Genomic DNA, 15,147 nt, shown 5'->3' on the forward strand with positions numbered 1-15,147 from the left:
ATACAAATACGTGAATAAAAATATTTTATTTGAATCAAAATATAAAAAAGAACTATAATGAGTAGTTATTAATTATTTTTCATGAGTCGGGAAGAAAGCTTGAATGTCGCATTAATTCGATGGCTAATTAGAGATCGTTCCAGTCCTTTGGATATTTGTACGTTTGTATATTTTCAAATAGATCTAACAAAGCATTTTCAAACTTGTCCGCATTTTAAATCCATCTACCGATCAACTGCTGAAGGTAGCTATCAGAAAGGTCAAGGGAATTTCACAACTTAAATACAATGTCAGCGATTTTGACAGAAGTGACCACATTTATGCAACAGAAAATATGCCGAAAACATATAAAATTTAGCATAAGTGTATAATAGCAAAATACAACTAAAATAATAAATAATAAGCAATCAAACAGAATTTCCTGATGTAATCCGATGTATGAATGGAACACATGTGCACATTTCAGCACCTAAAAAAGAACTGCAACATCTGTATATTAATATCTATACCTCAAAAGTAAATAAAATTTTACAAATTGCTCAAAAATATAGTATTCTTAAAAATTAGCTTCTGCTCTTTCTTTTCCAGTCCTATGTAGTGACCTGAATCGGCTTCAAAGCTATTCCATAGTTTTGCATTTTTTTTAAATAATATTTAAAAAGCAACTCATTCTATTATATATTGAATATATTATACTGCTTTACTCAAAACTACAATATATAATGAAGAAACTGGTCTTGATCAGTAGCCTGCTTTTGACATGTTTGGATACTATAATGAGTGTTGATAGTAACAGATAATATGCAAAAAATGGCGACTGGCGATCAGTAACCTGTCATATTCACCAGTAGCCTCTCTTAATGTATTTTTCGGGCTACGATAGCCTGAAGGCGACTGAACTCAGGCTATTATAGATACATAATATGGGTGTTAATATATTTGGCATAAGGGCCCTTCCCACTTCTAGATATTTTTTAGGTTGCAAACTTAAACTCAGTTCAAAAATATATATTTAATACTTTAATAACCGATCACTTCTTTCCTAAAAAGAATTTACTTCGATTAATTAATTAATACTTCAAATTGTTTTTTGTTAGTGTATTTTTGTCTCTTGTCTCCAAATACCTACATATTTAAAACAAACTTTAGTATGTTATCAGCGACTGTTTGCATAAATACTAACAAATGTTGCATTCCTTTAAAATTTCTGCAACTCACTCACCAACGGTTGGATTGCGATCAAAATCGATTTTGCTGTTTCAACGATTTCGAAATTAGCAACATCTATGAGCCGCTGAAAGTATTTTATCAAGTCGGTAAGTGAGTTCTTTTCGATCAAAAATTTTGTTTTCGATACGGTTCCAATGGTTTCAATAATATTATTCGATCGAAACGGATTCAATGATTAAGTCCAAGTCCTATTCAGACCATTGCTGGTCAGAGGATCAGTACATGAGAAACACATATGGATACATTTTTCTTGGAAAGTGGGCACGACCCCACTCCTTAATAGGTTACATGTATGTATGTATGTGATTGGCGTTCAACCATTTAGCCAGTTATAGCCGAATCGATGAGAGCGCGCCACTCCTCTCTTTCCTTCGCAGTTCGGCGCCAGTTGGAGAACCAGGTCGCTCTCGACCTGGTCCCTCCAGCGGAGTGGCATCGAACACTTTCAGAGCTGGAGTGTTTTCGTCCATTCGGACAACATGACCTAGCCAGCGTAGCCGCTGTCTTTTTATTCGCTGAACTATGTCAATGTCGTCGTATAACTCGTACAACTCATCGTTCCATCGTTTGCGGTATTCGCCGTTGCCAATGTTCAAAGGACCATAAATCTTGCACATGTAGTTAGAGCTATATCAACCAGAGTTATTAGGAGCATTTCTCTTTGACGCGTATAGTATACTGTTAATCTAGTAATTTTTCGACGAAAGTACGAATTAATTAAAATGTACTCGACATATAGATATATTTCAAATATCAATAAACGTCATTATTTAACATTTTTATACTTTCGGAACAGGTTGCACAGAGTAAATTTGAAATCCGGATGTTTGTCTGTCCGTCTGACGGTACAAGCAATTTATCGCTAGAGTACACATATTCCTTGGCCCCCTGAAATCGGACCACCTACTAGATTTTTTGTACATATTTCGTAAATTATTAAAGCTATATCAATTTGAAATCGTATGATAACCACGGCCACCTCCAATACAAATGCTTTTTTGAAAACTACTAATTTAGTAAGGAAAAACATCAGAAAACCTGAATGGTATAGAAGAGCTGCACTTATAGGTAAAAAAACATATGTATCTCAGCAACTAATTCGTCAATTTCAACGAAATTCGTTTATAACATTTTCTTGGAAACCAAATGATATACATATGTAGTTTGAAATATATAATGTGAAAATAATCACAACCACTCCTAGTTCCCATATACTAAATTTTTAAGTACATCTGCATCATTTACTTACTTTAATACTGCATTTATCGTGTGGCATCGGCCGTCTAAAAATCTCTGAAATCGTTCTATACTTTGCTTTGTGCTTGTGGCCAATCTTTTACCGAAAATATAGGTAAATCTCTCAGATATTCTAAAGAAATTCAAAGTACCTTAGGCAAATTTATATTTGTGCATTGTTATATTTCTCAATTCTTTTTCAACCTTTGCATATATTATTCATGTTCGATTTTTTTTGTTACATGTTAGTAAGTAATATTTACAGAAACAAAAAGCAATACCATGCTAAAGGAAAAAGTAACCAAATTAATAAAACCATAGAAAATAGCAATTTGTGCAAAAATCAAATTTTTAGTTAAGTATTAACTTTTAAATAGGTAAACAATTTGAATGAAATGCTTTCGATTCATTAATATGAAATTGGGCCCCCGTTCTTGTTGTTCAAAAGTTTAGCCAATTTGTTATAGAATTGGCCAGTTTTTACGGTACTGTTCAGCTAAAAATTGTTGCGGAAAGTATGTCCAATAAACACTCTATTGACTTCAGGTCTAGACTTAATGTCGAATAGCGAAGTTAGGGAATATTACGCAACTCAAAAAAGGCTTTAGTATACCCTGCGACATGGATAAGCGCGTTATTCTGGTGGAACACCCGGTTGTCGCCATGATATGCCTCCTAAATTCATGTATTTTGCTTTCATATGACTCAGGACAAGGCAAATGGGAGGCTTATCTTTGGCTCTAAGAGCAGCCCACATCATTAGATATCCACCGCCATGTTTGCGCTTATAGTAAGTATGGCGAGGGTGCCGTAGACCCCTCCAATACTTATGATTCATCTAAATTTAATGTTTCTTCATCACAAAATATCAAATTTTGAAACTCTACTTCTTAGATCTGTATTTTTGAAAAAGGAAGCATGCGTTTTTGTGGAGATTATAAACGCGGGCTTAGACACTTTGGATTCATATTTAAGATTTAAGGATGGATATTAGGATGTTTAATATCAATCTAGTGGAATACCTACATTGACTTCGTTAATAATAATAATCTTCTTATCTGGAGATATACAACCCTATTCTGTGCACTTGACAAATTTATAAAATATTAAAAATTTTTTTAAGTAATACATTTTATGATATTCTGTGACAATCTTTCACGTGTGGGAAAAAAGTAATGTAAACGGAAACAGCTGATTTCTGTTACAATTTGATTAAATTCAAAAATTTAATTGAAAACAATTCTATAACGTAATTTTTTACATGAATTTCAATATTTGTTTGTTTCAAATTGTGTTTGTCTTAACAGAGCCTTCTTTATTGTAGCTTCGTTGATAAGTTTGGTTTAAGAGTGACCGATTATCAGCCTATCAATCCTATTTTGATGTCGAGATATCGACTGAAGCCTCCCAGACCTGATGCAAAGCTTTGCATTTGTTTTACTCTATATAGATGATAAGGTTATTCCGCGTTTACTTTGTCGCCAGAGCCTCGTTAACCTCGCTAACCAAACAGGGGATGCCGCTCGTAAATGAGGTTGATTGATAATCGGATGGTAGAGGCTATATATTCGCTTTTCCATTCCAGATCACCCCTGGTTTTTGCTCCCCCGCAGAGCCATAAAATACTATATTATATAATACATATACATATGTATGTCCTTTATAATGTATTTTAAAATATTTGGAATGTAATTCCAAACTTCTAACATGAATTTAATAGACTCTGAATTGAAAGATTTTTCATTGTCCAAAACAATATGCTTAGGGACTCCGAAGTAAAATCAATATCGCCCAAAGAGCTTCTAATATCTTATATTGCTTTAGATTCAATGATTCGAGCTTGAGCTAGTTTGAAAAATTTATCTATTGCCGTTAGTACAAGATGTCGTTCTGTTGAGTAGATGTCAATATGCAGTATATGTCCGGGGTATTCTGGAATTGGAGTTATAATGTTAGGTAATAAACCATGATTATAATTTTCAGCGTTGGGCTGTGTGTAAATGATATAATGAATTTGTTCAGTTGTTATTTTTGAGATTGTATTATCTACAACGTTCTTTTTTCTCGATTTATCAAGTACTTCTTGATCGTAATCTTCTAGGAAATTTATTGAGCAATCATCGTAGAATTCGTAAGTGTGGTCGTTCAAAGTACGAGTGTATTGATCTGTTGGTCTTTTAACTTCAATGCGAGGTCGGTTCATGTAATTGACCATTTTCGTTTGTATACTGGGGTCTACGTCCATAGATTCTGGACGAGGCAATGGTTTTTGTGCCGTAGGCCTTGGTGGGGCCTGGAATTGTCTATTTGAGAATGATTGTCGAGGTGCGGCGGTAGGTTGGAAGTTCTGTCTTGGTTGAGCGATTGGTGGTTGTAGTTCATGTTGTTGGTATTGGTAAAGTCTTGATGGGATTGATTGTTGTCTATTTATAAATTGAATGTTGCGTGCAGCAGGTATCAGTTTGAGATTCTGATTCCTGAAATTGCTTGTTTGTCCTTTGTTTGCAGCACGGTTTGCACGAAAAGTTTGGTTCTCTAATTTCAAACACAGATGTAGTGCTGAAGGTAAATCTACTGTTTCTTTAATTCCTAATAGGCGCGGTAAGTCACCTCCCAACCAAAGTATCTAGAGCTTTATCTCTGTACATTTTCGTCATTAGTTGTTTTGCTTCCCTGCCTAATCCCATACAACCAATTTTATTCAAAATTAGGGATAAGTGCTTATAAACTGTCTGATGGAATTCTTCTACTGATTGATTATAGGTTTGGATTTCTAAAATATTTGGTATTCTTAAATATTTATGTGACGTTTGTCCGCATAATGTAATGTTAGGCATTTGAAAATGGCTAACCCATTAAGTGGGGTATTATAAGATTCTAATGCCATATTGGCGTGTCCTATTATTTTATTTCGAATGGTATGCAAGATACCATAGTATTTTGGCTTACCTTGATAAGCACTATATGCTTCTTGGAAACGATCTACACCCTTTTCCATGAACCGAATTCGGATGGATCACCTGAAAACTCATGTATTGTTTTTACTATGTCTGGTACCCTATTTAAGTTACCTAAATTCCTGGCATGTTCTGGAGCGGTTACCTGATCGGCTACATTAGCGAATTCTTCCGGTGAATTATGTCGCCTTAATAATACTGGCAATTGCTGTGCTATAATTTTACTAATCGTGTCTGCAAGTGCAGCTCGGTCAACGTTTTCGACCATAATTCTGTTTTGTGTTGTGGATGCGCTAAGTCTTGAAGGCCTGATTAAATTGTTTGGATTGGTCATAAAATAATCACTCAATTATTAATTTAATTACGTTTCGGAGAACGAATAAATTATTTAAAAATATTAACGAATTTTATGTAAATTTCGGAAATAAGGCAGTAATTTTTGTTGAAATCATGCAATTTTCGAGTTTAATTATAACCAGTGTCTGGTTGTTTACAAAAATCGTAATGTTTGATTTTTTTCTTTATATTAATTTCCAATTGGTTTTACTAATAATCAATAATGATAATTTAAATTTTTTTAATAATAATAACACTGTGATAGTTTTTTTCCAAAAAAAAAAGACAAGACCAAATTCGACGGTTTCCCCCTATTTCGGGTCCTACGAATCGAACTGCATCATTACTTTTTTGAGTTACAATCATGGTTTCATACAAAATTTTTTTTTGAAGTTTTTCATCAAAGTGGCCCATTGTAAGAGAAAGGCACTTTTTTCTTCGGTCTCTAACTTTTTTAATGTTGACTTTTTTGGTAAACTTTCTTTGGCAAAGCTTCTCAGAATAAGTCCGTCTTTAAGTTCTTCGATGACTGTAAACCCCAAAATCAATGTTTTTTGTGTCCTTATAGCCAATATGTAAAAAAAACTGAAATTTAATCCATTTTTTTTAATGTTTTTGCCCTCAGGTTTCGTCAATATTTTAATTTACCCTTTGATACTTATACATTAAGTGACATCTTGTAATAGTAAGAAACTTAAGCAAAGACAACGTTCTGAGAAAACTAACCATTACAAAAAAAAAACTTAACAAAATTTGTATTTTTTAAAAAAGCTACACTAACTATGTTTGTATGCTATTTTATTCTTTTTGTATCTTATAACTGTTATCAATAAGTATCATAAATTTGTACACAATATTTAAATTAAATTTAATAAGACATCTATCAATGTCCAACACAAATCAGCAAGCAACGAGTCAAGCTTTTTTCCGCTGTACCAATGCTCAAGGGGGCGGCGACTTGATGAAATCTTTCTCCATGCTCATCGGATTCAGTCGGAACTTGCTGCTCAAAATGGTCCTTGTGATGGTGAAAGAAATAAATTTTTAAGGACATATTCACACCTATTTCTTCAAAAGCGTCTACCATGTCATATACATATTTTTTCCAATCTTCAGACCGGTGCATTCCTAAGCAATGGTTTATAATGTGATGGGGTGTCACTTAATGTATAAGTATCAAAGGGTAAATTAAAATATTGACGAAACCTGAGGGCAAAAACATTAAAAAAATGGATTAAATTTCAGTTTTTTTTACATATTGGCTATAAGGACACAAAAAACATTGATTTTGGGGTTTACAGTCATCTAAGAACTTAAAGACGGACTTATTCTGAGAAGCTTTGCCAAAGAAAGTTTACCAAAAAAGTCAACATTAAAAAAGTTAGAGACCGAAGAAAAAAGTGCCTTTCTCTTACAATGGGCCACTTTGATGAAAAACTTCAAAAAAAAATTTTGTATGAAACCATGATTGTAACTCAAAAAAGTAATGATGCAGTTCGATTCGTAGGACCCGAAATAGGGGGAAACCGTCGAATTTGGTCTTGTCTTTTTTTTTGACTATCACAGTGTAATTGTTAGTGATAAATTTAAATAATCTTACAATACTATGGTTAATGATATGGCTCCTTCCCTAGACAATCCGGATTTCATCCTTTTTGTAACTTTTCTGTTACTACTGAGGCTCCTGCGATGCGTACCTTTCTAGGGGTGTCCTGCGGCCTTGCCTACAAGACTTGGAGACCACCGATGATAGTAGTATTAAACGACGTTTATTTTCCGCGAATTTGTAGGTTTTTCTACACTTCGCGATTTGATCGGTTGCTGCAAATGTTATTGCAAGCCGCAAACTTACTGAACGTTTTGCCGTATCGTTACACGTACCGGTCCCTGCTCGGTCGCCAGTTAATTTTATTCTAATTTAAAAGAATAAAAAAAAATAAAAACACGAAATGGATCCTTTTAATCTTACCAAAATTTATTTATAAGACAATTAATTACTACTGCTAAATTATGAATATTAATTACTATGGCTAAATTCTGACTATTAATTACTACGGCTAAATTATGACTAAAGTATTATATTAAACCTAGCCCTATATAAATGTGCGATTTAACTGACGATGCTGATTTACGTATTGGTCAATTCGGTGCGCGTGTTTCTTGATTCGCTGGCTTATGTCCGTGCTAGTTATTAAGCTGAGCTTGCATTTTGATTGTTACGAAATATTAATTGCAGAGCTTGCATTTCGTTAATTGTTTCATTCTTTTACGAAAGAAATTGCAAAGCTTGCTTTATTTAATATTTTCGGTATTTAACTTATATATATATTTGGTGTAGGAACCGCTTTAAGCGATTGTAGCCGAATCCACCAGAGCGCGCCTCGTTTCTCCTTTTTGCTTTTTGGCGCCAACTGGAAACACCGAGTGAAGCCAGGTCAATTTCCACTTGATCATTCCAAACGCGAGATACCGAAGTAAATTATAGCACAAATAGGCACTTTATATATTAAAATTGTCGAAATCATATATATAATAGAATATAAAGAATATGAAGACCTAAGATTTACTTTTTACCGAATACATCAGCAAATCTTTAAGAAATTTGTATATACAAATATTCTAAGAATTATCGTCCTTCTGATTGACTTAATTTTTATGAAACTAAAGGACACAGGCTTTTTTGACAAAATGTTGTTGTGAAAAATAATATGTATCCGTCCATACGATCCCTTTCCCAACCTTTCTAGCATAAAGTGATGGATTAAAGGTTCGTGTGTAAGATATGTATGGTGTAAGAGTTGTAGAGATGGTATGTGGTGTTTTGTGATATATAATAGTGTTGTATCGTTTAATGTATGATACTTATATAATTAGCAAATTTTTGTAATTTTCGTTGGGAACTTAAATATTCCACTAATAATTGCGTAAATAATGTTTATTTTACAGAAAATTCAACATTTCAACGCAGCCAACGACAATACTATGACCATCAATTAGAGGACGATTTTGTTGACCCGCAGAATGAACAAATCAGATATGCCAGACCGGAGCGTGAAGTGAAGCTATTACAGCATAATGAAAGAGATTATTTACATTACAGAAAAGATAAAATAAATTTCTTAGAACCAGAGGAATCCTCTTACATTATTGACCATCATGCTTCACCCAAAATGCATTCCTCTGCTATAACGCGTCCACTTCGAGGACGTTTTTCAGAATCGGATGGTACTCTGTCAACATTACCAAACGTAATGAATGACAATGGCATGATAGACCACGATGAGTTTGGCACTAACAGAGTTGTTACTAGTGGAAGAAGAGTCCTAAATGCTATATAGGAATCATGGATATAAGGTTGATGATGAACCTAACAAATTTTAACAAGTTTAAGTTTATAAGTAAAATAATCTTATTGCGCATGTATCACTATATTTTCAACGGTAAAAAAGTATAAATGAAATAAATATAAATCATATACCGATATTCGATGAAAGCAAAATGTAATATTAAAATAAAATATACTCTGAGAAATTATTTTTCGTTCTAGTTCGCCGTAATATTGTTTACTACTATTAAATGTTGTTTTTGCTCGAGAAATCGCTGTGAAATCAAAAGTGCCGCGAAGCTTGGAATAAGGCTGCTATGCAATTGTCCGCGTTTACCCGATATAAACGTGATCTAGAATTTGTGATTTTTGTGGCGAACAACATCCGTAAACCACACATTAGCAGCAAACAATGAAATAAATGTTAGCAGGGCTAAATGCCGCAAAAAAAGCTAAAGTGCACCACACTAAATATTAAATAGTATTTTTTAATCATTCTTTTAAGTTATTTAAAAGCAAATATGACGAAAAGTCAATAAGATCGTAGAAAAGCATCATATTTGTGGAATGGGGTTTAAAACGGATTTCATAACTATACAGATATTGACCCAGCTTGAACTGGTTTCGAAGCACTACTTTTCATAATATATAAAACCCCTAACTCGTTCATTGATTTTGCAAGTTCTATGCTAATTTTTTCTTTCAATTCGGGACCATGCTCAGAGAACGTATAATAAGAGAAGGTTCATGGCGTGCCGATTGTCAAAATGGTCCTCTTTTCGCAGGGGTACTCGCCGCTATAAGCCAGTCTCACCACAGAAATCTATAAGCCAGTTTCACCACAAATTTAACATCGGCGCGCTCGAAAATAGCAGAAATGAGCATTTTCTGTGTTAAATGAGAAAAATTATATTGATTTCAATGTTATTAACTGTACGCTTACAGTTTCGCCTATATACAATGCGCAAACGACTCTGTATATGATTTCGTTTATATTTGATATCAAAATATATACGTACATATGCAAAAATGCATTAATTATTCTATAAAATGCTTTGAAGTAAATTAATTATTTTATATAGATATGCTAAAATACAATATAATTATATACTATATATGTACATATGTATATTTATTTTCTTTGGTTATTAAAATTTACTATAATATACCAAAAGTATAATCGTTCGCGCATAATTTGTAATTGTAAACAAAATCAAAAGAACCATTAGCATAATGTATGTAAATTTGTTTACATGCATATGTGCGTAAATATGTATTTACATATGTGCCTCATGGTTTGTTGTAAAATCTTCGTTGCCACGGACAACGAATGGCCGCAAATTGTGATTTTTTGTTCTCAAGTCAATGCAGTGTCGCACGTTCAAAGGGAAGAGGTTCAGGTCCCCAAGTCATATTATCGTTTATATTTTTATGTCTTGATCCTTACAGAAATCAATCATAGTACATTGAAATATGGCATAATACATTGGTAGAATATTTAAATAAATTTAATTATTTGTATTTGCTAATTGTAGGTCAATACTATACAATACATAATTAACGCATTTATAATTAGGGAGGGATCACTTGAAACGGCTCTGTAAAGCTCGATGTGTCGAAGGTTTGATGGCCGCCTGCGCGACACCAAAGCGACGCAACATTGCTTTGTTGGTAGAAAATCGGCTTGTCGTAAATATGTACGAATATGTATGAGCATGCAAACATATCTACATAATTTTTTGCCAGACTTTGATCAGAATTTGTGCTGAAAAATATTTAAAATCGACTCAAGGGCTATGTTGCCATTTTTGTACACCTAGGTTTTTGCGATGTTGCAAATTTTCCTTCTGGAGGGAACATTAGAAAAATCTTTAATTTATGATTTTTGTCATCGTCGCGAAAAGCCGTTTGTAGACATGGCATGCGCAAGGAGGTAAGTATGGCGTTTCTTTTATGAATGAAGCAACTTTGCCAAGTGAATGTGCGCTTGCGTTCATGAATGAAAATGTTTTTGTTGTATTTACTACAAAATTTGGCTTCGTTGATTGGCTGCCATATTGACTTGTGATGCTACTTATGCGTTTGAGGCGCTTGTTGTTTTTGTAGAAAATACTTTTGATTTTTTGTGATGGTGACAAACTTACGTGTTTTTTTTTATGGATACGCCAAAGGTGGGTGTAAATCTTCAAAAGATATTGATGGCCCGTACCATCAATTATGCACGATTCACTGTACAAAGCTACAAAGCATACATATACAGCGCATACGTACTAAAGCACCCCCTAGATCACGTGCCTGTACTTCCCCACGGAACTACCTTTCGACTTTCCTTCGCGGGACAGGTATTATATGATATTGCCCATTAGTAATTGATTACGACGTCATAAACTTTCCTTGCAGCTTATCGGGGCTGCACTCTCGATCGTACCGCGATTTCGTCTTCTCGAACCCTTTGCATAATGTAAGTTATTATGCCACATACTGTATCCCACGCAATCTGAGACGATAACATAAAACCTACAATGTCCGCGCCACACATTGGTAGGGGTTTTCTTAATTTCTCGGACAGGATTCGCCTTTCATTTCGAAAACGGACACGGTCCACCACCAGATGATCTGCTGTTTCTATACAGTTTTCACAGTACACGCAGTAGGGAGATTCAACGTGCTTGAATTTGTACAGGTATCCTCGGAAGCAGCCGTGGCCGGTTAAAAACTGGGTAAGGTAATAATTCACCTCGCCATGACCACGCATTATCCAGTCTCTAATATTGGGTATCAGAGAGTGGGTCCACCTTCCCTTAATTGAGGTATTCCACCTTTTCTGCCATTGACAGATGCATTTCTCATCGACTTTTGCCATTTCTTGAACATGCTGGTTACATGCTTTGTGGTGTCTTATATCACGGAGTAGTGCGCAACGCTGAGCGGCTATATCTATGGGAAGTCTACCCTAGATAACATTTATTGCATCGTCCGATACGAACGCACAGCAGGTTCTTAGTGATGCCAATCTGTGTACCGATGTACGAAGTATATTTAGTCGCAGAGAACCAAATTGGCGCCGCGTATAAAATGATAGAGCTACTAACACAAGTTAACAGCTTTCTCACTTGTTGCCTGGGGCCTCGCATATTGGGCATTATCCTAGATATTGCCGACACAGATCGCGCCGCTTTGATGTGGGTAGCTATCAAGTGCTGTTTAAATGAGAGTCTGTGATCCAAGACAACTCCAAGGTATTTGAGATATGGGCTCGATTTTATGGTATGCCCATCAATTATGATCTCAATGGTCTCAACTCTCTTACGACTACTCATTAGTACCACTTCCGTTTTATGCGCAGCTAGTTCTAAGCCAGCGTTGCCAACCATTTCTTAACGTTACGTATGGTTTCGTTACATTTATGTTTTGCTTCGTCAAGTGTTTTCGCTACGACTACAACCGCTATATCGTCCGCATATCCTACTATCTTTACCGAATCCGGCACGACAACCATTAGAACACCGTCGTACATTATGTTCCACAGTACAGGACCAAAGACTGTACCCTGCGGGACGCCGGCAGTTACTTTGTACGTTTCAGGGCCGCATTCTGTGTCATATACAAGCACCCTATCTTCAAAATAACTTATAATAATACGAATAAGGTATTCAGGGACTTTTAACTTTGTCAACGCTTTGATAATCTGGGTCCAGTTAGCTAAATTGAAGGCATTTTTTATGTCAAGGGTGATAACAATGCAGTATTCTTTATCCCCCCATTGCCACCTAGTACCTTCTAATGCTTTCTTTGCTATTTTCGTGACAGTTTGTATAGCATCTACAGTGCTTCGTCCTTTCCGGAGACCGAACTGCATTGGATTCAGCCCGGAAGTTACCTCGGTATATTGTTCAAGCCGCCTACATATTATTGTTTCAAGTACTTTTCCGGCCGTATCAAGCATACATAGCGGGCGATACGACGAGGGCTCTCCTGGAGGTTTGTCACCCTTGGGAAGTAGAACGAGGCGTTGGCGTTTCCAGCATTTGGGAAAGACTCCTTCCTTCAAGCACTTGTATATGTTTTCCGAAACAATAGCGGTTTTTCACGTATAACCAGTTTAGTAACGAAATTTGGTATTCCGTCTAAACCTGGTGCTTTCCTAGTCTTTATTCTTGACATCGCAGTTTTTATTTCTTCAGGGGACACTTCCATGATTTCCTCCGGGTTTATTATAAGATTAGGAATTTGCATTGGTTCTCTTCTTGGGAATAGAGTATGGACTATTCTGCCAAGTATAGTGGGGGATACAGGTGAGCTTCTTGATCTCCCTATTTTATTCATTACGAGCAGGTAGGGTTTTCCCCAGGGGTAATTTTACACTTCTGAAATAAGTTGGTTAAAAGCATGCTTCTTGCTGCTGAGTATGGCTCTATGAAGTTCTTTCCTTTTTTCCCGAAACTGGGCGAGGAGTTCCTCAAAATCTTCTCTTCCTCTAGCCCGTTGTTGCCTACGTCGAAACCTTAGGCATTCAGTCCTCAGTTGAGCGATTGCCTCAGTCCACCAGTACAATGGAGCTTTGTTTCCTCCATGTTTTCTTCTAGGCATCGCGGAATCGCAAACCATTACTAGTGATTTTGTTAAATGTTTTGTTTAACTTTCAGCATCACCTTGTGAATCCTCTTGAATTTGGCTTATAGCGTATTCGAGCATTTCCAATCACAGGCTTTTGTTTTTCAGCTTGTTTTTGCTATTTTGGATACAGAACCACGACGGTAAAATTGCTTATTGCGCAAGTTAATCTCGAACGTTATAGCTTGGTGGTCACTAAGTGTATAGACTTCGGAGACTTTCCATGTTGTTTGCGAGGCTATCGAAGAGCTTACGAAGGTAAGATCAATAAATGATGACCCCCTGCCTTTCATGAAGGTTGGTTTGTATCCATCATTGAGGAGAACCAAGTCAAGATTTGCGAAAGCTGATAATAATGCTGTACCCCTCATGTTTGTTATCGCACTTCCCCATTCAACAGCCCATGCATTGAAGTCACCAGCAATGACTAGAGGTACCTTTCCCCTTGAGTGCGACGTGAGCTTGAAAAGCATGTCATGGAATTCTAGAATGGTTAAACTAGGAGCAGCGTAACAACTATACAAATGTATTCCTTTTATTTTTGCGTAGACGAAACCATTTTCTTGGCTATCACCAGCTTCTTCAAAAGGGACGTTATTAAAGGTCCATATCGCAGATTTAAAACTTTTGTCTGCGATCCAGTTATTGTCATTGCTTGGGGTCTTGTATGGTTCACTAAGTAACAACACGTCTGTGCTAAGGTCCACTACCGTTTTTGCCAGCAGAGCTTGAGCTGCCGAACAATGATTTAGGTTTAATTGGAGGCACCTAATCATTTGCCTATGTTTTTCCCAACAGCCTTTTTATATGCTGGGCAGCTGGAGCTGCCAGTCGGGTGTTTATTTGCCCCTTGAGGACATAACACACATAGAGGGTCCTTTCTGCAGCCTTTGGCGGCATGTCCCTTTTCCCCACATCGGTAACAAGAGCCGGTAAGATCTCTGTAGTTTGTGCAGTTGCGAGATGTATGCCCGAATTTGAGGCATTTGAAGCACCGCACTGGCGTTGTGAATTCACGGATCCTACAGTTAACCCAACCTATCCGTATCCTATTTGTACTGAGGAGTTTGTTTGAGGCTGAGACTGGAAGACTTATGAGGGCAATTTGTGTTTCGTCCTTTAATCGCCGCATGGATTTAATAGCGCTACATTCTACAGGGTCTTCGTCAGGAAATTTCTCGTTTATAGTCTTACAAATTTCGTCGGCTGTCGTTGCCTCGTCCAGGTCTCTGATTTCAATCGTGATTGTCTGTCCTAGGACTCTTACTAGTGCCATGTCTTTCAGAACCTCTAATGCACGCTCTTTAAGTTTATTCGAGGGCTCCTTTGTTTTTGCCTTGAGTTTAAGCAGGAGTTCACCCTTGGCTGTTCTCCTTGTTTTGCTCAAGCTATCGCCAAGATCCTGGAGTCTTGGGTCGGATTTCATTTTTTTAAGCATGTCTGCATATG

General features: G+C 36.1%; 1 protein-coding gene and 1 long non-coding RNA gene across 13 annotated transcripts in view; one reads left to right on the top strand and one right to left on the bottom strand.

The window, feature by feature from the left end:
* LOC105219676 (voltage-dependent L-type calcium channel subunit beta-2) overlaps window positions 1-9,290 on the top strand; it is a 105,804-nt gene extending 96,514 nt beyond the window's left edge. For all 10 annotated transcript variants that reach the window (XM_011195971.3, XM_011195970.3, XM_054227834.1 and 7 more), the window contains one exon: window positions 8,706-9,290. In XM_011195971.3, the coding sequence (XP_011194273.2) occupies window positions 8,706-9,097 (392 nt within the window). In that variant the 3' untranslated portion in view covers window positions 9,098-9,290. The remainder of the gene's footprint in view (window positions 1-8,705) is intronic.
* On the bottom strand, window positions 4,311-8,280 carry LOC128920499 (uncharacterized). 3 transcript variants are annotated; one of them, XR_008470562.1, is made up of 3 exons: window positions 7,729-8,280; window positions 7,360-7,672; window positions 4,311-6,965 (listed from the first exon to the last, which is right to left on the bottom strand). It is a non-coding gene; the product is annotated as an uncharacterized LOC128920499 (long non-coding RNA). The 3 variants fall into 3 exon arrangements; XR_008470561.1 differs by having other exon boundaries at window positions 7,457-7,672; window positions 7,785-8,273; XR_008470560.1 differs by having other exon boundaries at window positions 7,457-7,672; window positions 7,729-8,273.
* Window positions 9,291-15,147: the final 5,857 nt, after the last annotated feature.

The sequence above is a fragment of the Zeugodacus cucurbitae genome, chromosome 3, assembly GCF_028554725.1.
Source record: "Zeugodacus cucurbitae isolate PBARC_wt_2022May chromosome 3, idZeuCucr1.2, whole genome shotgun sequence".
In the NCBI taxonomy this organism is placed as follows: Eukaryota; Metazoa; Arthropoda; class Insecta; order Diptera; family Tephritidae; genus Zeugodacus; species Zeugodacus cucurbitae.